The sequence below is a fragment of the Zingiber officinale genome, chromosome 1B (genome assembly GCF_018446385.1).
Source record: "Zingiber officinale cultivar Zhangliang chromosome 1B, Zo_v1.1, whole genome shotgun sequence".
NCBI lineage: Eukaryota > Viridiplantae > Streptophyta > Magnoliopsida > Zingiberales > Zingiberaceae > Zingiber > Zingiber officinale.
The window spans coordinates 31,170,248-31,193,928 of record NC_055986.1 but is presented as its reverse complement, the minus strand read 5'-3'; the positions used below and the strand labels follow the sequence as shown (position 1 = coordinate 31,193,928).

Below are 23,681 nucleotides of genomic sequence, written 5' to 3'. Positions count from 1 at the left end.
CTTTTATGTATAGCTCTGCATACTGTGTCATCGTGAAAGTGGTTTTTACCGGTAGGAAATGTGCTGACTTGGTCAAACGGTCCACAATGACCCATACAGCGTTTGATCCTTTAGGAGTGGTTGGTAGACCCACCACGAAATCCATGGCAACTTCTTCCCACTTCCAAACAGGGATCGGAAGTGCCTCCAGCAATCCTGCTGGTCTCTGATGCTCAGTCTTTACTTGTTGGCAGGTGAGACATTCGTGCACTACCTTGACTATGTCCTTCTTCATACCCGGCCACCAATACAATAACTTCATATCCCTGTACATTTTTGTGCTCCCAGGATGTGTGGAGTATGGGGTGTTATGCGCTTCATTCATGAGATTCTCTCGAAGTGTACCCGTCTTAGGCACCCAGATGCGATCCTTGTATCGCACAACTCCACCCACAGTAGAGTAAATAGTGTGCCCTTTCTCTTCATCTTTCCTCTTTCATTCTGTTAACTGTTGATCCACCAGCTGTCCTTCCCGAATTTGATCTAGTAAATTTGACTTCACGATCAATGTTGACAACTTAATCTGCTCCCTTGGCGCTACTACCTCCAAATTCAATCGTTGAAATTCCGATATCAACTGTTGTTGGCTGGTTAGTTGCGACAACGTAGCAAATTTGCGACTCAAAGCATCAGCTACCACGTTAGCTTTACCCGGATGATAGTTGATGCTACAGTCGTAATCTTTCACTAATTCCAGCCACCGTCTCTGTCTCATATTTAATTCCTTCTGTGTGAAGAAATATTTCAAACTTTTGTGGTCTGTGTAGATCTCACATCGTTCCCCGTAAAGGTAGTGCCTCCAGATCTTTAGAGCAAATATAACTGCCGCTAGCTCCAAATCATGGGTGGGATAGTTTTGCTCGTGTACCTTCAACTGCCGTGAGGCATACGCAATGACTTTCCCGTTCTGCATTAGCACAGCTCCCAATCCAGTTTTGGAGGCGTCCGTGTACACCACAAACCGTCCAGAACCATCCGGGATCGTAAGCACGGGTGACGTCGTCAATTTTCCTTTCAACTCCTCAAAGCTTTTCTTGCACCGATCTGTCCATTCATATCTTACCCCCTTCTTAGTCAGCGAGGTCAGCGGCAAGGCAATCTGGGAAAAATTCTGGATGAACCTGCGATAGTACCCTGCCAACCCCAAGAAACTCCGTATCTCGGAAGCATTCTTTGGCGTATCCCAATTCCGAATCGCCTCCACTTTGGCTGGATCCACTTCTATCCCATTCCTTGAGACAATGTGCCCTAGAAATGGAATCTGATTCAGCCAAAAGTCACACTTGCTAAATTTAGCATACAACCGATGTTCTTTCAACGTCTGTAGCACCGTGGTTAAATGCAGACGATGTTCCTGACAATTTCGAGAGTAAATTAATATATCATCAATGAAGACAATAACAAACTGGTCCAAGTAGGAGTGAAACACCCGATTCATCAAGTCCATAAATGTCGCTGGGGCATTTGTGAGTCCGAATGGCATAACCAGGAACTCGTAATGCCCGTATCGGGTTCTGAATGCTGTCTTGTGCACATCTTCCTCCTTCACCTTCATCTGATGATATCCTGATCGCAAATAAATTTTTGAAAACACTGTTGCTCCTTGTAACTGGTCGAACAAGTCATCGATCCGGGGCAATGGGTACTTGTTCTTTACTGTCACTCGATTCAGCTCCCGGTAATCGATACACAGTCGCATGGTCCCATCTTTCTTGCGTACAAATAACACCGGAGCCCCCCATGGTGACACGCTTGGTCGTATAAAACCCTTGTCCAGCAATTCCTGCAACTGCCCCTTCAACTCCTTCATTTCGGTAGGCGCCAGCCGGTAGGGTGCTTTTGACACCGGCGTAGTCCCCGGTACCAGTTGTATTCCGAATTCCACCTCCCGCGTCGGGGGTAGACCTGTAACATCTTCTGGAAACACCTCTGAGAAATCTCGGGCTATTTCCACTTCCTCCAAACTTGGTCGTTGTGTCCCCGACTTAACCGAGATGTGAACTAAGAGCCCCTCACATCCCTTGCTTAGCATTCGTCGAGCTTTACACATGGAGATCATGTGGGGTACAGCTATCTGTGAAGCTGCTCGAAAAATAAGGAGTTTTTCATTTGGTAGCTTCAACCTAACCGTCCGCTGTTTACAATCGATGACTGCATCGTGCTGAACCAGCCAATCCATGCCAAGGATCACATCAAACTCTGTTATTTCCAACACAATAAGCCTCGCGCCCACCATATGATCTTGCATCATCATCTGGCAGTTCTTTACCATTCTGTTGCTATGCAATTCCTCCCCTGACGGTAACGAGACGCTATATTCCGCACCCATTCGTTCAGGTTTAATGCCCAGTTTTGTAAGATAAGCCTCAGATATAAAGGAATGTGTAGCTCCGGATTCTATTAATACACAGGCTGGAATATTGGCGATATAAATCATACCTGTGATAATAGCTGTGTCCAGATCCACCTGCTCTTGAGTCATTGCAAATACTCTCCCCCTGGTTGGCTCCTTGAGCAATGGACACTCTCTTGCGAAATGTCCTGACTTCTTACACATATAACAAGCATCTGTACCCGTCAAACACTGCCCAGCGTGAATCTTCTCGCATTTAGAACAGCGAACCTTGTTTTCAGCTCTGACAACAGTGCCTTTAGCTGCCTGTGTCTTCTGAATTTGCTGTCGCGGCTGTGCCTTCTCAAACGACTGTTTTCCTGGATTCTGACCCGGAACTGACCTCTTCTTTCCCGGCTCTTGCTGATCCCGCCCCTGATAACTCAATCTCTTGTTCTGGGCTTCCTTGATCATGTCATTTCTATCTCTTTCGGACATCAACGCTTGGTCAACAGCCTCTCTGAATGTGGTGACCCGACTCAGCCTGACGTCATGACGGATAGCTGGCCTCAACCCTTCGGTGAAGTGCTTCAATTCTTCGACTGGTTGGCTGGTAATCATAGGTACAAAATAGCGTCCTCTCTCGAACCTCCTGACATACTCTGCCACCGTCATATCTCCCTGACGAAGGTCCAAGAATTCCCGTGCCAGTCGTGTCCGGTTGTCAACTGTGAAATACTTCCCATAGAATACCTCCTTAAAATTGGCCCACGTCAAAATAGTCAGATCTACAATCAGTCGCGCACCCTCCCACCATACCCGAGCATCATCCCGAAGCATGAATATCGCGCACCTGACCTTATCTGCATCTGTGAGCTGCATGAAATCAAATATCGTTTCCAGAGACCGAATCCATCCCTCTGCAGCGATTGGGTCTGTGGTGCCTTTGAACTCCGTCGGTCCAAGCTCCCGAAACTGCTTGTAAACCGGTTGTGTACTAGGTGTAGAACGTCTGGGGGTGCTCCCCTGCTCCCTAGCCTGCAATATTTGTTGAATCTGTTCCCCATGAATGCGGTTCTGCTCATGTAGAAGTGCAGTAAGTCCTTCTAGAAACTAGTTGTTCTGCCCGCCCAACTCTCCTTTATTGTTGTTCCTTCTACCAGCCATATCCTGTACAATTTCCAATTTAATCTCATTCATATCCCATAATTACATATCAGTATAACAATCATAGAATGACTAAGTTATCGCATTAAATACGGAATTATAATAATGTAAACCTTACAAACTATCGGCTGAAGTAGTCGAGTTCCTAACGAGATGGCTAGCACATGATGTCCCTTAGGAGTGTGTCGCTCTGATACCAACTGAAACGTCGTGAAACCATTTTTTTTTTTTTTTTACCACCCACAACACACAATCTATCATACCCTTATAGCATGACACCAATCCCAAAAGAATATTATTCCATCAAAAGTAAAAGTCATCATTCCTCACAAGTATAGCAAAGAAACTCGTTACTATGGACATCGCCAAGGCAAAACTCTTTCCGTGGAGAACATAAACTCAACACTCCTAATAACCGGACAATGTCATGCGTCCATCTCGCCTCCTCGCCTACTCCGCCTGTAGACACTCCACGGCGCCCGGAGACGCATCCTCACCTGAAATGTAGGCATCATGAGTCTACAACCCAGCAAGTATTATCTCATGTAATAAAGCATAGCGTCCATAAGGTAGTAGAGATAAGAGACTAAACAATGGAGACATACTTAAGTTATTGCATATCAATGAAAGAATATATGGTAAATAAAGTTTCTATACAGCTAAATAAGATGAATATGTCACATATCCGGTAACCACATTTAGAGCCCAGTCAACAGTCCCATGAATCTAGAGGTACCTCGTAGAGAACATGCATCCAGTCCTATAGCCGAAGCTAACCATATCAGTCAAGTTTGGATGGGCCCTCCCCGGAGCTCATCCCGGGTCACCCATCCCATACTGCTACCACATATGCTCATACTCATCCATTTAACTACACAAGAAAACTTAATCCATTCATATCATACTATATCAGTAACTCATTACTTTTATTCTATATTTCATACCAATCCGCATGAATCTTTTCATATCCATTCTTAAGCATAAAACATACTAATGATTAACAACTCAACTCATAATCAGCATAATAAGAATGAATCACATTTAACTAGCTTTAAGGTACAAATGAATAACAAAGTAAAGATTAGTCCACAGAAATTAACTAGCATCAAGGGAACTAACGAATAAAGACCTAGCGAAGTAAAAGATGGATCACAAACATTGGAGAATAATCTTTTCAGTAACAGAACATCAATACGGATTATGGTAACATTTGATAAAATAAACTACAGCAAGCAACAACAACTCATATCTAATCTCCTATAAGCAAAATTACTGCAGGTTGAGGAAAATATAAACAACAATCAAAACCCACTCCTACTCTATGTCTTCTGAAATTTACGGAAGCTATAGAACCCATAACAATACCAATTGCAGTTCATTCTAATCAAACCATCAGCCCAAAATTTTAAAACGTTAGGAAAGATATAAATTCATAACCAAGTAACACCATCTTACTAAATCTACTCCCTCACCAATTGGCGATCAAAAACACATTCCAATAGGTAATCCCGGCATGACCATAATCCATCTTAAACACCAATCCACAAATCACAAAACCACCTTCAAACCAACACATCCTTTGAGATCTAAATCTATCAACCACGAAGAAAAACCACCTGCAAATCCAAAGATCCTTAAAGGAAAACCCAAAGCACAGCTCGCTAATCACAAACATCACAAGCCGGCATTTAATCACACAGTCCTCCTAATAAAACTCACAGCGGCAACAATTCGAGAGGAGAAATCGAAGTTCAAGTGCATCTACAGCCAACCAAACTCACAAGTCCTGAACAGAATAATCCCCTAGCAGCCCCGCACTATCAATAACAGTCTGCTCCGACGAAAGAAGTCCAGAAACCATACGATTCAAACAAGAGTTAATTGGAACCTCAAATGGGATTGAAGGAACTCGCAATCCTCTGTTAAATCCGAAGAAAACATCGCCGGAGAACTATGTAGAATTCCACTTACCCAAACGATAACCAAAGCCCCATCCGGCACCCATACAAAACCAGCATCTCGCACAGGCATTCCAGCGAACAACCATCACACCAAAAATCGCAACCTCAATATCACGAAAGAAACCGATCCCCCACCAAAAATCCCCGCACGACTGCCACCAGTAAAAGCACAGAAAACACCACAAAAGAATCGAACATCATCAACGCAAACTTCGTCGATCATAAAACCGAAATATAAGCAAACCAATTGACCCAAATCAAAACCCAATAGAAACGAAGCCTTAACAGAAACGATCACACGCCGATTACCTCTCCCTATCGAGTTTCCACCTCTTGTTACCTCACAGATCTTATGCTATCACCGTAAGATATACTTGCCTGCTTTTGCGCTTCCCCGTCCTCCCCGATACTTTCATTGCGCGCCCTCGTTTCCCCTTGTCCGATCTGCTCCGCACAGTGGCGATCGACTTCCAAATCCGGCGTCGCCCTCAGCTTCCACCGCTGAAACAGCAGCTCCGCCGAGGTTGACGGCGTGTGAGGAGGCGGTGATTGAACTGTAGAGTACCTCTTTATACCTAGGGTTATTAAGTTGGCAATAGCTTAGGTTATTAACTTAAGCGGGAGTGACTAATGTACCCTTATTTGTTTCCCTAATGAGTGTCAATTTAGGTAGGTATCACCATTTAATTCCATATTTGTTTCCCCTAATTGATGTTAACGTAGATAAGTTGATTTATTTAACCCCTATTTAATTTCCTCTTAATCGTATCATTTTGATCCTTCCAACCCTATTGTATCAATTCATCTTCTATCCTCGCCTCCATCCCCTTTTTTTTTATGGAAATTCAGTAATTTAAGCCTCCCGTGCATGCTCATGAAGCCTTATTCTGCTACTTATTTAATAACCTCCCCAACTGGACTTAGGGAGCCTTACATTCCAACATGAACAATACAACTTGAATCCTCAAATCACAGTTTAATAAAACTCATCAACCCCATAACATTCCAACTAACAATCCCCTTCTATCGCTTAACCTCACTATCCGAATCTGAACAACTTTACTATGAAGTAGGACCAAAATTAGCAAATTTGCTATGAAGTAGGACAACAACTGAGCAACTTTTGTTGTGGCGTTGGGCAATGAAGTGGGGAATGAACTAAAGGGGTTTAAGGAAGGTACAGAATGGTAGCTAGGACTGAACTTGCTAACCTCTATAGTGTCAGCACAAGTCATGAAAAAGACACATGGGTCTGGTCAACGTTGAAGCTACAATTTAATCCAGTCTTGATTCCTCAACTGATAATAAGTTGTTAATGAAGTGCCAAACAATATTTGCAACCCCATTTACTCAAAGAAAGGTAAAGGTTTTGTTGATAAGGAATCAAAGTCAGGAAGTAACTCTAAAGATCATCAAAACTGGAAAAATAATCAATAGGCATGATTCTCTTCTCCTGGAATAAAAATAGGATCTGTACATCCTATCACTGTAATATAAAGGGTAAATTCAAGTCGAGCAAGTTCCACACAACATGCTGGATCTACAAAAATGCTTGATCTACCAAAACTGGCAGCATGCTTCAAGAAGAAAACTTCTTCACAGAATTCTTCGAAAACCAAAGAAAGAATCAACAAACAAGAATTAAAATCCCTAGCAGCAAGCTTCAAAAATCGACACAGCAGCAAACTTCGGAAATCATGAACACAAAGATCCGAAACCTCAATTCACAGCTACAAGGGCAGAAAATCTCAGAGCTACTCTCACCGCAGGTGAGTGAGAAACTTACCATGATTCTTAAATTCAAACCGAAGGAGAAAACCTCTAGGGTTCGCGAAGAAACTTCAAATTTCAACCCCTCCTCGTGGCCACGAGCTCTCTTCAACGAGGAGAACTCGAATCTGTGAAGAATCGACGGAGAGAAGTGCTCGCCGGCCGCCGGAGACGAAGCCCTAGCTTCGTTTTCGCCCGAGAAGGAATCGGCGCCGTGCACGTGTGACGCAGAGGAGAGGAAACAGGATTTAGGGTTCGGGTAAAAGAAATTTGATCCTTTTTAAAACTAGGGTTTCGATCATAACTATAGCTTATATATTTGTCGCTGCATGTCTGATTAACACCAACCGCTGGCGCAGTTGGTCCGCTGGGTTTTGCTCGAAGCCACAGGTCTGGGCTTCGATTCTCAGCCGCACCCCTTTTTCTCCAATTTATTTTAAATGTTCCAACTATAGCTTAAATATATTTCACTCCATATTTAATTAATAAAACTCTCGCAGACCGATTGGTTAGCTGAGTTCGGTTAAAACCTGGTTCGGGTCCGAGGTCCTGGGTTCAAAACTCGTCTTCAACATATACATATATATTTAAAAATACCAAACGCACTCCAAAAATAGCATAAAAATACTCTAAAAATTCCTAAAAATCTCTAGAAATTTCTATAGCATTTTTAAATATTTTTGAATTATTTTTGGGGCTCAAAATGAGAAAATTTGGGTCGTTACAGTATATTTTTTTGATAAACTTTTCCATTGTTTACTTCAACAATTATTAATTACGAAGTAATATATGATAATTATTTGGGTAATAAAATTGATGAAGTAAATATCATTTTATACTATGCAGGTTAAAAAATACAAGCCTCACTTCTAATTTTAAGTAACATTTTACTTTGTAATATTTTTGTCATAAAGTAGTAAGTCACAAAATAAAATTTATAATTTCTTAGTGCTAAAGTAATAAGTTTGAACCAGTTAAAATACTAAGTCTTTGTCGAGGAGAATGATGAGAGGATATGTTAATTTTATAAAAATAAAATTGAAAGAAAGAATGACGTGGATTTGAAAAAGTTGTATTTTTAAAAAAAGTTATGCAGACTCACTACGAGGATTGTGTGTAATGTTCTGTAGCAAAATGTTTGTTAACAATTTTGTATATAGTATAATTTATAAAAGTGTATAGTGTATAAAATATATTTCCTATAATTAAATAACTGATATATATAACAAAATTATATACTCGATAAATATTACATTCTTTCTGTTGGGTTTTTCGGGCCGCGAAAACCGCGTTTTCGCGTCGCGGAAATCCCGAATCACCCTAGCCATTGGATCTCGTGCGAAGAAAAATTTCGAAAACACGAGTACGAGTTTTAAACTACGATCTATAGTAGATATATCAAGGAAAACATTTTACCTTCGAAGCGTGCCCTCGCAAATCCCGCTCGTCCAACGGTACGCCGGATCTCGAAGTTGTCAACGTAGACAACTTTCTAGTGATATCCACACAAACAAGAGGTGTTCTCTAACACTCAAGGATGGAGAAGAGAGCACCCAAGTGTGCTAGCACTCTCTAGGGCTCTCGGGTAGGATTTAAAAAGGGGAGAAAGGAGAGAAAGAAAAGGGATCTCACATAATCCACTAGGTACCCTCCTTTGTGACCTTCACTTCACCCTTTTCTTGGAACTCAACAAATTCCTCTTCACCCTTGCATGAAACCCACGACCAAGAGAAGCAAAGGATGATGAAGAATACAAGGAAGAAAATGCAACCATAAACACCCGTCAATTCCACAAAACAAAACCTCCACACACATTAACTCCCCTCATTTAATGTGGCCGACCACATTAAATGGAATGGAATGTGTAACCTCCATGAGGTGGCGCACCATGATGAGGTGGAGATGATGTGGCAAGGTTAGTCATGCCATGTAGGATGAGTCAACCTTCATGATGTGGCAATACATCAAGTCAAACTTGATGTTTCAACTTCCATTTGGTCAAGTCAAAATTGACCAATTTTCTTCCTTGTTGAGTTAAATCCACCCTTTGATTCAAGTCAATTTTAATTTAATGAATCTAAATTCATTAATATAAATTGACTCAATGAATCAAATTTAAATTAGACTCATTCAACAATTGAATCTAATTGAGTCTAACTCAATAAGTCTAATTTGAATCCAATCTTTGGTGCATCATATGAACCTAATCCAATTGGATCAACATACGAACTCAATCTCCATCCACTTGTTCTTTGTGTGTGACCCAATAGGTTCTTGTAACGTTGGCAATGTTTCTAAACTCCTTTAGAAACATAAGCAATGAGCGGCATCTAGCAATACATCATTGCTACCCAAGTTACAAGAATGTTGAGAACCAACATCACCTTGTGACTACTAATTGTGACTCCTCACAATATGTGACATTGTCCTTCTATCCTAGACATCTAGATTGATCAATGTGAGGCATAGACCGTGTCATCCTCTAATCAATCTAAATCTTGAACTCCAAGTAGACTCACTCGATCAAATGAGCTCAACATCTCTGTTATCTACAACAGAAAATTTGCAGAAATAAATATCATATTCTTTTAAAAATCATTTAATTTGGCCTTTAATTAAATGATGCTCCCACTGAATACTATAATTCATGTGGGACAAGATCCACATCATACTAACCCTTGAGTTAGCTTTGGCTAATACGCCCAAGTCTTAGTATGATCGGTAGGTAACGATTACCAATTACATCTCTATGAAACTCTTGTATATAGAATCAATATCCGCATTTATATTAAAACTCGAGTTAGCTTTGGCTAATACGCCCGAGAGTTAATATAGATGTGATTTTGACCTATTCTTTTCCAACCGTTGGAATAATGCCTATAGTTGACTCGATCCAACTGAGTAACTAGAAATACTCAATCTAATTGAGTTTGTATTTACCCATGCGTTGATAGGCGGGACCAAGATTGTCCCTCCGTACCCTACCAAGATAATATGTATTGCTCTGCTTTGGCAGATTCAACAATACATGTGATCGAGGTAGTGATAGGTATCACGGCACAGTTAGGCATTTAGGGTTGGTTCGATCTAGATCTAATCTAATCGAGAAGGATGCATCTTATGCATGACTTAGATCTAATCTAATCGCAAGGGTGCATCATGTGCACGACTTAGATCTAATCTAATCGTTAAGGCACTAATTAATTAATTAATTATTAAACATGCATAAGATACATAACAATTAATTAATTAATCTATTTGTGATTTAGTCATGGCCCTACTACGATCTTCTCAAGCCAATGAGAAGATCGAATGGTCAACCTAGGGTTAACAGCTTCTCCAAGCTCCTCCCTTTGACCACCTTGTGTTGCTCGTGCCCGCCTCGGAACTCCGTCTCGTGTGGACCCTCCACCGCTCCAATTTATACATTAAAATTTGAAACTCGAGTTACATTCGAGTCTAAATCTAATTTACAACAAGAAAATAAGAGAAGGCACGACGCGCAGGTCGCGAATATAATACAACACTCGCAAACACATAACGGCACGCAGGCCGTATTATGAATTACAACACAACCAATCATATTGGGTTTTGGGCCATGACTATCACAAAATTAATATATAATTCAAAATTATATATTTTCATAATTTTCTATAATTTTAAAATTAATTTTTAATAATTTTTACGAGTAAAATTTCCCGGCGGTCCCGTTTAGCGGTTTCGGGCTCAATCGCGGAACGGATCCCCTTGCGGGACCCAGGGGCAGCGCCCCTACCCGCGATCTAACCATCGCGAGGGTTCCTTTGCGATCCAACAGCGCCTAAACCCGCTCTCCCAAAATGATTTGGGCCGAGACATTGCCGTTTCGGAAAAATCTTCCCGGCGTGTTCGTTTTTAGCGATTTCGGGTGCAATCGCGGAGAAAATCCCCTTGCGGGGTTAGGGGCAGTACCCCTACCCACGATCTAACCATCGTGAGTTGCTCCTTTGCGATCTAATGGCATCCAAGCCCGCTGTCCCAAATGGATTTGGGGCAAAACGAAGCCGTTTTGGAAAAATCTTTCCGGTAGCCGAAGCCTACAAGTGCCGAGACACTTGTGCTTCGCTTCTACGGAAAAATTACCCATAAAAACTATAAAATCATAATTTTACAGAAAATTACAGAAACTTTAGTTTTCATAAAACCAAAAATTAAACTCGTACAAGCCTTGCACGTGGCTCTGATACCACTGTTGGGTTTTTCGGGCCGCGAAAACCGCGTTTTCGCGTCGCGGAAATCCCAAATCACCCTAGCCATTGGATCTCGTGCGAAGAAAAATTTCGAAAACATGAGTACGAGTTTTAAACTACGATTTACAGTAGATCTATCAAGGAAAACATTTTACCTTCGAAGCGTGCCCTCGCAAATCCCGCTCGTCCAACGGTACGCCGGATCTCGAAGTTGTCAACGTAGACAACTTTCTAGTGATATCCACACGAACAAGAGGTGTTCTCTAACACTCAAGGATGGAGAAAAGAGCAGCCAAGTGTGCTAACACTCTCTAGGGCTCTCGGGTAGGATTTAAAAAGGGGAGAAAGGAGAGAAAGAAAAGGGATCTCACATAATCCACTAGGTACCCTCCTTTGTGACCTTCACTTCACCCTTTTCTTGGAACTCAACATATTCCTCTTCACCCTTGCATGAAACCCACGACCAAGAGCAGCAAAGGATGATGAAGAATACAAGGAAGAAAATGCAACCATAAACACCCATCGATTCCACAAAACAAAACCTCCACACACATTAACTCCCCTCATTTAATGTGGCCGACCACATTAAATGGAATGGAATGTGTAACCTCCATGAGGTGGCACACCATGATGAGGTGGAGATGATGTGGCAAGGTTAGTCATGCCATGTAGGATAAGTCAACCTTCATGATGTGGCAATACATCAAGTCAAACTTGATGTTTCAACTTCCATTTAGTCAAGTCAAAATTGACCAATTTTCTTCCTTGTTGAGTTAAATCCAATCTTTGATTCAAGTCAATTTTAATTTAATGAATCTAAATTCATTAATATAAATTGACTCAATGAATCAAATTTAAATTAGACTCATTCAACAATTGAATCTAATTGAGTCTAACTCAATAAGTCTAATTTGAATCCAATCTTTGGTGCATCATATGAACCTAATCCAATTGGTTAATCATATAACCCAATCTCCATCCACTTGTTCTTTGTGTGTGACCCAATAGGTTCTTGTAACGTTGGCAATGTTTCTAAACTCCTTTAGAAACATAAGCAATGAGCGGCATCTAGCAATACATCATTGCTACCCAAGTTACAAGAATGTTGAGATCCAACATCACCTTGTGACTACTAATTGTGACTCCTCACAATATGTGACATTGTCCTTCTATCCTAGACATCTAGATTGATCAATGTGAGGCATAGACCGTGTCATCCTCTAATCAATCTAATTCTTGAACTCCAAGTAGACTCACTCGATCAAATGAGCTCAACATCTCATGTTGACTCATTTGGGCATGGCTATGCACTTCGTGGTCTAACTCTATCAAGAATACCGATGTCGCTCCCGTCATATGGGAGGGATAGATCCCATCTACATCACTCACATCCCTCTGCATAATTCGTTATATACCCAGTAATCGCCTTTATAGTCCACCCAGTTACGGGTGACGTTTGACGAAACCAAAGTACATAACTCCTTATGTAGGGAACCATGGTGACTTCAGGTCTAAGGACCAATAGTCATACTAATAGTCACATGAGAAAGTATATGACACTCATATAACGATCCATTATACTTTCTCATGGCGGGTCATTCAGTATACATTCTCCAATACATACCCATGTGTCAACTTGATATCTCTATATCCATGACTTGTGAGATCAAGTCATCGAGTTGACCTACATGCTAGTCTTATTGCATTAACATTGTCCCTGAATGTTAATACTCGACTAGGAATGATTAAAAGTAGTGTTCCCTATATCATCTCACTATCGGTTCAACTAACCGATTGATATAGGTGAGAACCGTCTACTCAAGGACGTTATTATACTTAGTTTATTTGGCACCAATACAAGTAAGTATAATAACCAAAAACCAAATGCCTTTATTTATATAGAATATGATACAACAAGTCCAAAATACAATAATCTAATAATTGGCTCTAGGGCTCTAACTAACAATCTCCCACTAGCACTAGTGCCAATCAGTGTAGGCTCTAAGCCCCAATGACCTAGTGTGACCATCATGCTTCCTCTGTGCCAAAGCCTTGGTCTGCGATGTTAGCCTCTGTAGGTACTCTGCAAATCTTCACATCTCCTCTCTTGATAATCTCTCGAATGAGATGGAAACGTCGTAGAACTGCTGTGAACTCTGCCAGCTCACAGCATCACCATTCAAGCAAAACACGAACTCAGACTGTGATCTTTAATTATCTTGGTCGGTCTGGAAGCTAGCATCACTGTAACCATTTACAGCTAGCTCATCATCGCCTCCATATATCAAGAAATATTCTTTAGTCCTTCTTAAGTACTTAAGAATATTCTTGACCGCTATCCAGTGACTTTCACCTGGATCTGACTGGTATCTGCTCGTCATGCTCAAAGCATACGAGACATCAGGTCGAGTACATAACATGGCGTACATGATCGATCCTATAGCTGAGGCATAAGGGATCTGATCCATGCGGTCTCTCTCCTCTCTAGAAGAGGGACCTTGAGTCTTCGAAAGACTCACGCCATGTGACATCGGCAGAAATCCCTTCTTGGAGTTCTGCATGGCAAACCGAAGGAGTACCTTGTCAATGTATGTACTCTGACTTAGGCCAAGAAATCTCTTAGATCTATCTCTATAGATCTGTATCCCTAGAATGCGGGATGCCTCACCTAAGTCCTTCATTGAGAAGCAACTCCCTAGCCAGGTCTTGACAGACTGAAGCATAGGGATGTCCTTCCCAATGAGTAGTATGTCATCCACATACAATATGAGGAAGACAACTATATCCCCTACAACCTTCTTGTAGACACAAGGCTCATCTTCATTCTTGATGAAACCAAACTGTTTGATTGCATCATCGAATCGAAGATTCCAGCTCTGAGAAGCTTGCTTTAGTCCATAAATGGACCTATGCAGCTTACATACTCTGCTAGTATGCTGTGGATCTACAAAACCCTCAGGTTGTGTCATGTACACATCCTCGAGTAGGTTTCCATTCAGAAACGTGGTTTTGACATCCATCTGCCAGATCTCGTAATCGTGGTAAGCTGCAATAGCAAGCATGATCCGAATGGACTTAAACATCGCTACTGGAGAAAAGGTTTCATCATAGTCAATATCATGAATCTGCTTGAAACCTTTAGCTACCAAGCGACCCTTATAGATAAGTCCATCCATGTCAATCTTTCTCTTAAAGACCCACTTACACCCAATGGGTTTTACCCCATCAGGTGGATCAACCAAAGTCCATACTTGGTTGGTGTACATGGATTCCATTTCGGATCTCATGGCCTATAGCCATTTCTCAGAATCTGGTCTCATCACAGCTTCCTGATAGGTGGTAGGCTCTTCCTCTATGAGCACAACGTCATCATGGTCAGACAAGAGAAATGAGTATCTCTCAAGCTGACGACGTACCCTATCAGACCTGCGAAGAGGTATGTCTACTTGAACTGGTTGTTGTTTCTCAACTCTTTGTGGAACAACATCATCCACAACACTTTATGGTTCCAGTTCAACTTCTATCGAGACATCAGTGCTATTGTTCGCATCTTGAACTTCTTCAAGATCGAACGCGCTCCCACTAGTCTTTCTAGAAACAAAGTCCCTTTCTAGAAAGACCCCAGTCTTTGCCACAACTACTTTGTGCTGACTGGGAATATAGAAGTAATATCCATTAGTTTCCTTGGGATATCCAATGAAATAGCACTTGTCGGGTTTGGGTCCTAATTTGTCTGAGACTTGACGTCTAACGTAAGCCTCACAACCCCAAATTCTCATGAAAGACACCTGGGCATCTCTCCCAGTCCATATCCTATATGGTGTGTTTATCACGGCCATGGATGGAACTCGGTTGAGTATAAAAGCTGCCGTGTCTAGAGCATAGCCCAAAAGGTATGTCGGAAGATCTGTGTGACTCATCATAGACTGTACCATATCTAATAGGGTACGATTCCTCCTTTCGGATACACCATTCCACTGTGGTGTTCCAGGAGGAGTGAGTTGGGATAGAATCCCACACTCAGCTAGATAGTCACGGAACTCATGGCTAAGGTATTCTCCACCTCGATCGGATCGAAGTATCTTAATACTCTTGCCAAGCTGGTTCTGTACTTCATTCTTAAATTCTTTGAACTTTTCAAAGGATTCAGACTTATGTGTCATCAAATACACATAACCATATCTACTGAAATCATCAGTAAATGTGATAAAGTATCTATAACCACCTCTAGCAGCAACATTGAAAGGGCCACATACATCACTATGTATGAGTCCTAACAAATCAGTTGCTCTCTCACTGTGCCCACTAAAGGGAGTCTTGGTAATCTTGCCTCGTAGGCATGACTCGCATATCTCATATGATTCAAAATCAAATGAGTCCAGCAAACCATCCTTATGGAGTTGGGATAAGCGCTTGTCATTTATATGACCTAAGCGACAGTGCCAGAGGTAGGTTTGGTTCAAGTCATTTGACTTGAACCTCTTGGTGTTTACGTTATAGATAGGGCTCTCAAGGTCTAGAATATAGAGTCCGTTTATCAGAGGTGCATTACAATAGAACATATCGTTTAAATAGACAGAACAACATTTGTTCTTTATTATAAACGAGAATCCTTTCTTGTCCAAACAAGAAACTGAAATTATGTTCTTAGTCAAGGCAGGCACATAACAACAATCATCTAATTCTAGTACTAGCCCAGAGGGTAGAGATAGATGGTAAGTTCCTACAGCAATAGCAGCAACCCGTGCTCCATTGCCTACTCGTAGGTCTATCTCACCCTTCGTCAATGCTCTGCTATTTCTCAGCGCTTGTACATTAGTACAAATGTGCGAAGCACATCCGGTATCTAATACCCACGATGAAGAAATAGAGAGGTTGACTTCTATAACATGTATACCTGAAGTAGAAATCTTATTTCTCTTCTTAAGATCTTCCGGTATTCTTTCTCTTCCAGTGCCTTGCTTGTCCTTGATATAGGTGATCAACTAATGTTGCTGAAGCTTAGAGTTCATGGTCGCGAGCATAAGACAGAACACATCTAATGCGTCATCTTGATGCTTCTTGTAAGCATCACGGTCAGCTCGCGTGGCGGTGAGGCTGCTTCAGGACGTATAGTTTACGTTCATGAGTGAGAACTATTCTCGATTCCTAATCCAGGACATTTGCTCCATTGAGCTTGTCCTTCTTAAGGACGAAACGCAGGGAGAAAGAGTTCGTATTCAACGTCATGGTTATCTACAATATGCGAAATAAATATCATATTCTTTTAAAAATCATTTAATTAGGCCTTTAATTAAATGATGCTCCCACTGAATACTATAATTCATGTGGGACAAGATCCACATCATACTAACCCTTGAGTTAGCTTTGGCTAATACGCCCAAGGCTTAGTATGATCGGTAGGTAACGATTACCAATTACATCTCTATGCAACTCTTGTATATAGAATCAATATCCGCATTTATATTAAAACTCGAGTTAGCTTTGGCTAATACGCCCGAGAGTTAATATAGATGTGATTTTGACCTATTCTTTTCCAACCGTTGGAATAATGCCTATAGTTGACTCGATCCGACTGAGTAACTAGAAATACTCAATCTAATTGAGTTTGTATTTACCCATGCGTTGATAGGCGGGACCAAGATTGTCCCTCCGTACCCTACCAAGATAATATGTATTGCTCTGCTTTGGCAGATTCAACAATACATGTGATCGAGGTAGTGATAGGTATCACGGCACAGTTAGGCATTTAGAGTTGGTTCGATCTAGATCTAATCTAATCGATAAGGATGCATCTTGTGCATGACTTAGATCTAATCTAATCGCAAGGGTGCATCATGTGCACGACTTAGATCTAATCTAATCGTTAAGGCACTAATTAATTAATTAATTAATTATTAAACATGCATCAGATACATAACAATTAATTAATTAATCTATTTGTGATTTAGTCATGGCCCTACTACGATCTTCTCAAGCCAATGAGAAGATCGAATGGTCAACCTAGGGTTAACAGCTTCTCTAAGCTCCTTCCTTTGACCACCTTGTGTTGCTCGTGCTCGCCTCGGAACTCCGTCTCGTGTGGACCCTCCACCGCTCCAATTTATACATTACAATTTGAAACTCGAGTTACATTCGAGTCTAAATCTAATTTACAACAAGAAAATAAGAGAAGGCACGACGCGCAGGTCGCGAATATAATACAACACTCGCAAACACATAACGGCACGCAGGCCGTATTATGAATTACAACACAACCAATCATATTGGGTTTTGGGCCATGACTATCACAAAATTAATATATAATTCAAAATTATATATTTTAATAATTTTCTATAATTTTAAAATTATTTTTTAATAATTTTTACGAGTAAAATTTCCCGGCGGTCTCGTTTAGCGGTTTCGGGCGCAATCGCGGAACGGATCCCCTTGCGGGACCCAGGGGCAGCGCCCCTACCCGCGATCTAACCATCGCGAGGGTTCCTTTGCGATCCAACAGCGCCTAAACCCGCTCTCCCAAAACGATTTGGGCCGAGACATTGCCGTTTCGGAAAAATCTTCCCGGCATGTTCGTTTTTAGCGATTTCGGGTGCAATCGCGGAGAAAATCCCCTTGCGGGGTTAGGGGCAGTACCCCTACCCACGATCTAACCATCGTGAGTTGCTCCTTTGCGATCTAATGGCACCCAAGCCCGCTGTCCCAAACGGATTTGGGGCAAAACGAAGCCGTTTTGGAAAAATCTTTCCGGTAGCCGAAGCCTACAAGTGCCGAGACACTTGTGCTTCGCTTCTACGGAAAAATTACCCATAAAAACTATAAAATCATAATTTTACAGAAAATTACAGAAACTTTAGTTTTCATAAAACCAAAAATTAAACTCGTACAAGCCTTGCACGTGGCTCTGATACCACTGTTGGGTTTTTCGGGCCGCGAAAACCGCGTTTTCTCGTCGCGGAAATCCCGAATCACCCTAGCCATTGGATCTCGTGAGAAGAAAAATTTCGAAAACACGAGTACGAGTTTTAAACTATGATCTACAGTAGATCTATCAAGGAAAACATTTTACCTTCGAAGCGTGCCCTCGCAAATCCCACTCGTCCAACGGTACGCTGGATCTCGAAGTTGTCAACGTAGACAACTTTCTAGTGATATCCACACGAACAAGAGGTGTTCTCTAACACTCAAGGATGGAGAAAAGAGCAGCCAAGTGTGCTAGCACTCTCTAGGGCTCTCGGGTAGGATTTAAAAAGGGGAGAATGGAGAGAAAGAAAAGGGATCTCACATAATCCACTAGGTACCCTCCTTTGTGACCTTCACTTCACCCTTTTCTTGGAACTCAACATATTCCTCTTCACCCTTGCATGAAACCCACGACCAAGAGCAGCAAAGGATGATGAAGAATACAAGGAAGAAAATGCAACCATAAACACCCATCAATTCCACAAAACAAAACCTCCACACACATTAACTCCCCTCATTTAATGTGGCCGACCACATTAAATGGAATGGAATGTGTAACCTCCATGAGGTGGCACACCATGATGAGTTGGAGATTATGTGGCAAGGTTAGTCATGCGATGTAGGATGAGTCAACCTTCATGATGTGGCAATACATCAACTCAAACTTGATGTTTCAACTTCCATTTAGTCAAGTCAAAATTGACCAATTTTCTTCCTTGTTGAGTTAAATCCAACCTTTGATTCAAGTCAATTTTAATTTAATGAATCTAAATTCATTAATATAAATTGACTCAATGAATCAAATTTAAATTAGACTCATTCAACAATTGAATCTAATTGAGTCTAACTCAATAAGTCTAATTTGAATCCAATCTTTGGTGCATCATATGAACCTAATCCAATTGGTTCATCATATGAACCCAATCTCCATCCACTTGTTCTTTGTGTGTGACCCAATAGGTTCTTGTAACGTTGGCAATGTTTCTAAACTCCTTTAGAAACATAAGCAATGAGCGGCATCTAGCAATACATCATTGCTACCCAAGTTACAAGAATGTTGAGATCCAACATCACCTTGTGACTACTAATTGTGACTCCTCACAATATGTGACATTGTCCTTCTATCCTAGACATCTAGATTGATCAATGTGAGGCATAGACCGTGTCATCCTCTAATCAATCTAAATCTTGAACTCCAAGTAGACTCACTCGATCAAATGAGCTCAACATCTCATGTTGACTCATTTGGGCATGGCCATGCACTTCGTGGTCTAACTCTATCAAGAATACCGATGTCGCTCCTCTCATATGGGAGGGATAGATCCCATCTACATCACTCACATCCCTCTGCATAATTCGTTATATACCCAGTAATCGCCTTTATAGTCACCCAGTTACGGGTGACGTTTGACGAAACCAAAGTACATAACTCCTTATGTAGGGAACCATGGTGACTTCAGGTCTAAGGACCAATAGTCATACTAATAGTCACATGAGAAAGTATATGACACTCATATAACGATCCATGATACTTTCTCATGGCGGGTCATTCAGTATACATTATCCAATGCATACCCATGTGTCAACTTGATATCTCTATATCCATGACTTGTGAGATCAAGTCATTGAGTTGACCTACATGCTAGTCTTATTGCATTAACATTGTCCCTGAATGTTAATACTCGACTAGGAATGATTAAAAGTAGTGTTCCCTATATCATCTCACTATCGGTACAACTAACCGATTGATATAGGTGAGAACCGTCTACTCAAGGACGTTATTATACTTAGTTTATTTGGCACCAATACAAGTAAGTATAATAACCAAAAACCAAATGCCTTTATTTATATAGAATATGATACAACAAGTCCAAAATACAATCATCTAATGATTGGCTCTAGGGCTCTAACTAACACTTTCTATATATATGACAATACATAATTTAAAAGTAGATAAAAATAGTAAGCTTTCTAAAAGTGTATGACCACTTTGCCACTAATTATAGGATCGGTTATGTTTTTTTATATTTTCTTTTAATTGTACTCTCCTATTTTCACTTCTCGGAACAATATATATACTCATCCTGCACCACTATTATAATTACACAATCAATTCAAAATACAAAAAACTCAAAAGTTAATTAGTACTACATAATGTCTCGAGTTTCAATTCTTTGTGTATTTTTATTGTTTACAACTATATGCTTTGCAAGTAAGTAAACACCATTTAAATATTCCATGCAAATTTTTTTGAATTTATTTGTTACATATTGTTCATATATCCTAATGTTGACTATTATTTTTTGGTTAAAATTATAGATCGCTCTGATGCTACCAATTGTTGTCCGGAATATAAAAAGTGGGGTGATATACAACAAACAAGTTGTAGAGGTGCTAGTGATACTAGTGCGTGCAACATTTGGTGTTCAAATTCATGTAGACGAGGGGAATGTAAATTACGAAATGGACACCAAGTTTGTCATTGTTATTGTTAATAATAGGGTAAAGATGGAGAATAAATTATATTATCCATCTTGATTGGTGAAATAAAATTTGATACTACATGTATTTTTATTTATTTAAATTGTATACATATTATAAAAATAATGTATATGTTGAAGAAAATCTTATATATATGTTGAATTATCATCGCTAGAGGGATGGATTGTCATTTACATTTTCTTTGACTATTTAACACATGAATAGTTTTAACAATTTAAATATACATAAATAAAATAAGTAGTGTACAAATGAATGGAACAATACAATATATTAACTTGATTTGATACACAAGGCCCAACTCCACGACCTACAACTCTTAGGTTGATGATCCCTGATGATACTTTTTATTTTCTCCTTTCTAGGCACCTTGTGGACACCCTAAGTTCCTCTGTACGGAACCTAATGTCAGTGTTAGAGGTGCTAGAGGAAACAGGCTCAGTGGCTCTTCTCTTAATCCTACCAACATAAATAAATGATTTATTTTTACCATAATAATGACAAGTTGAGTTTAGGGTGTTAACAAAACATTTTTTGGACAACTAAAATAGGAAATAATTACCTAGGCTATGCAAGACTAGACCGAAATCAAAAATGGGGAAAATAGCTTGAAAACAAGCTTTGGAGGTGCTTGGAGCTAATGCCTCGGGCCCCCCTTCTAGAATCATATATGTGCACCCAAAGGTGTTCCATGTGCTCGAACCATCTTTGTCAGGTTTTTATGTAGCAACATTTCTGGGAACTTGGAAGATGTTGAGGCACCTTCATCCCAAACGACGGCGTTTTGAGTAGGCTTTTTGGGCGGGATTTTGTGGGCATCTTGGACTAGGGTACGGGCGCGTAAATTTTAAAAAATTTGAAACTTCAAAATGGTTTCGGCACCTGGATCTATTCCAGGTGCTTATCTCGAGAATCTTTTTATTTCAAAAAATTAACTTAATTTTGAAAATTCTATATTTTGGCACTTACAATGGTTCTTGTGTCACGCCCCAGAGGAGTCTCTGTCCGAAGAAATTTCGACAGCATCTCCCCTGTACGGCGGACAATCTGAAACTTTTCTACAGCCACATGCGGACGGCGGACTCTTCATCGATTCTGCCAACACTGGAATCCTGGCTCGTGCCGCGGCAATGTCAGTGAGGTGTGTCGAAACGGCTGTCGGGACTGGCGGAAACACTGGAGTTGGTGCTACGGGTGGTACCGGTGCATATACCGAAGGAGGTACTCCCGGTGCTGCTGGGTAAACTGGAGCATATGCAGTCGGTTGCACTGTAGGCTGAACATAGGTGGCCGCGACTGGGGGTACAGTAGGTAATGGTACCGAATGTGGAGTAGCCGGTATCCCTAATGCAGGTGCTGCTGGGTACACCGTATGTACTGGGGGCACAGGTGCCGCTGGTGTCGGGTAAACTGTAGGCCCAGGTGGCGGTGGTGCCGCGTATGCCATAGGCTGGGCTAGAGCTGGTGTCGGGAATGTCAACGGTACCCCTGGTGGTACCGGAAATACAGTAGCAGTGGATACTGTCGGTGCAGCTGAGGTAGGTACCTCTAAGGGAGCCATCGGGGTCTGAGAGCCCGACGCACCCATAGTAGGCTGAGTCTGTCCCTGACTGACAGGCTCATCAACAGAAGGTATCTCTGACATATCCAGAGATCCCGCGGTCCTCGTACGTGGTCGTCCAGCGCCACGTCTCGCAGCAATACGTGTAGATCGCCTCATATCTGTTAAATTATATCACAGATATCACTACCAGTATAACAATTATAAAGTAGACATCATACCTATTTGTTGTCTGGAGATGTTCCGTCGCTGTCCAGTCCCCAAAATGACCTCATAATTTCGAACGAGAAAATTCGCCGGAAATCCATATAAATTCGAAACTGAAGTCCAAAACATATACGCAATGGAAAAATCCGTGCAACTAAAATAACTACCCAGTTTGACTCGCAAACTTGGGCTACCACAATATAGCACAATATATCCAGAATACCAAAAAAACAGGTATCACACCCTGCTCTGATACCAATCAATTGGTATCAGATATGTCTCGAAAATCCAACACATGGAAACCAAACAAATATCGCCAAACTTGGCGCTTTGATACCAAATAAATAAATTGGTATCAGGTTATCCAAAACATCCAAAATACGAAAACAAAGATCGTAAAACTGTGCTCTGATACCACTAAATTGTCACGCCCCAGAGGAGTCTCTGTCCGAAGAAATTTCGGCAGCATCTCCCCTGTACGGCGGACAATCTGAAACTTTTCTACAAACACTATATACCTCAGCCACATGCGGCTGGAATAATAACACAAATAAAAACAATCACCACGCAGTTTATATAGATATTCAGCCTCTGGCTGTCACAACCACGCAGTTAATAATAGTAATCACAAACAATAATACTCTGACTCGAAATCCACCCTACTCAACTACACTCGTAAAACTCAAATCCGATGAACTCACCTCTTCTGCCATCCAGGCAGGCATGTAGTAGAATAAAATCCAAATCATACCAAAAGTCCATCAAACAGAAGGATTCCATACAATATCCATATGTAAAATCCAAAACAAGACTAAAACAAAGTCTGATAGAGGAGAAGCTAAAATAAAATAACAACTCAAAACCAGTAGAGAACTAGCTCTACGTTCAGATGGGGACCAGCGACTGGAACTGCTCCGGACAGCCTCAACCTGAAAATATATCAACAATGGAGGCGG

The 23,681-nt window shown here is 41.0% G+C and overlaps 1 protein-coding gene across 1 annotated transcript; it reads right to left on the bottom strand.

Annotated features, from left to right (window-relative positions):
- Positions 1–475: 475 nt before the first annotated feature.
- On the bottom strand, positions 476–6,192 carry LOC122036457. Its single transcript, XM_042595811.1, has 7 exons — positions 6,180–6,192; positions 5,878–6,074; positions 5,583–5,651; positions 5,320–5,489; positions 5,011–5,154; positions 3,532–3,541; positions 476–3,448 (listed from the first exon to the last, which is right to left on the bottom strand). Exons 1-7 carry the CDS (start codon positions 6,190–6,192, stop codon positions 476–478), a joined length of 3,576 nt encoding a protein of 1,191 aa, XP_042451745.1.
- Positions 6,193–23,681: the final 17,489 nt, after the last annotated feature.

Coding starts and splice junctions, on each gene's coding strand:
- LOC122036457 (XM_042595811.1), bottom strand. Junction 5,652..5,877: donor ACGGGGAAGCGCAAAAGCAG/GCAAGTATATCT, acceptor TACTGGTGGCAG/TCGTGCGGGGATTTTTGGTG. Junction 5,490..5,582: donor TTGCGATTTTTGGTGTGATG/GTTGTTCGCTGG, acceptor AATTCTACATAG/TTCTCCGGCGATGTTTTCTT.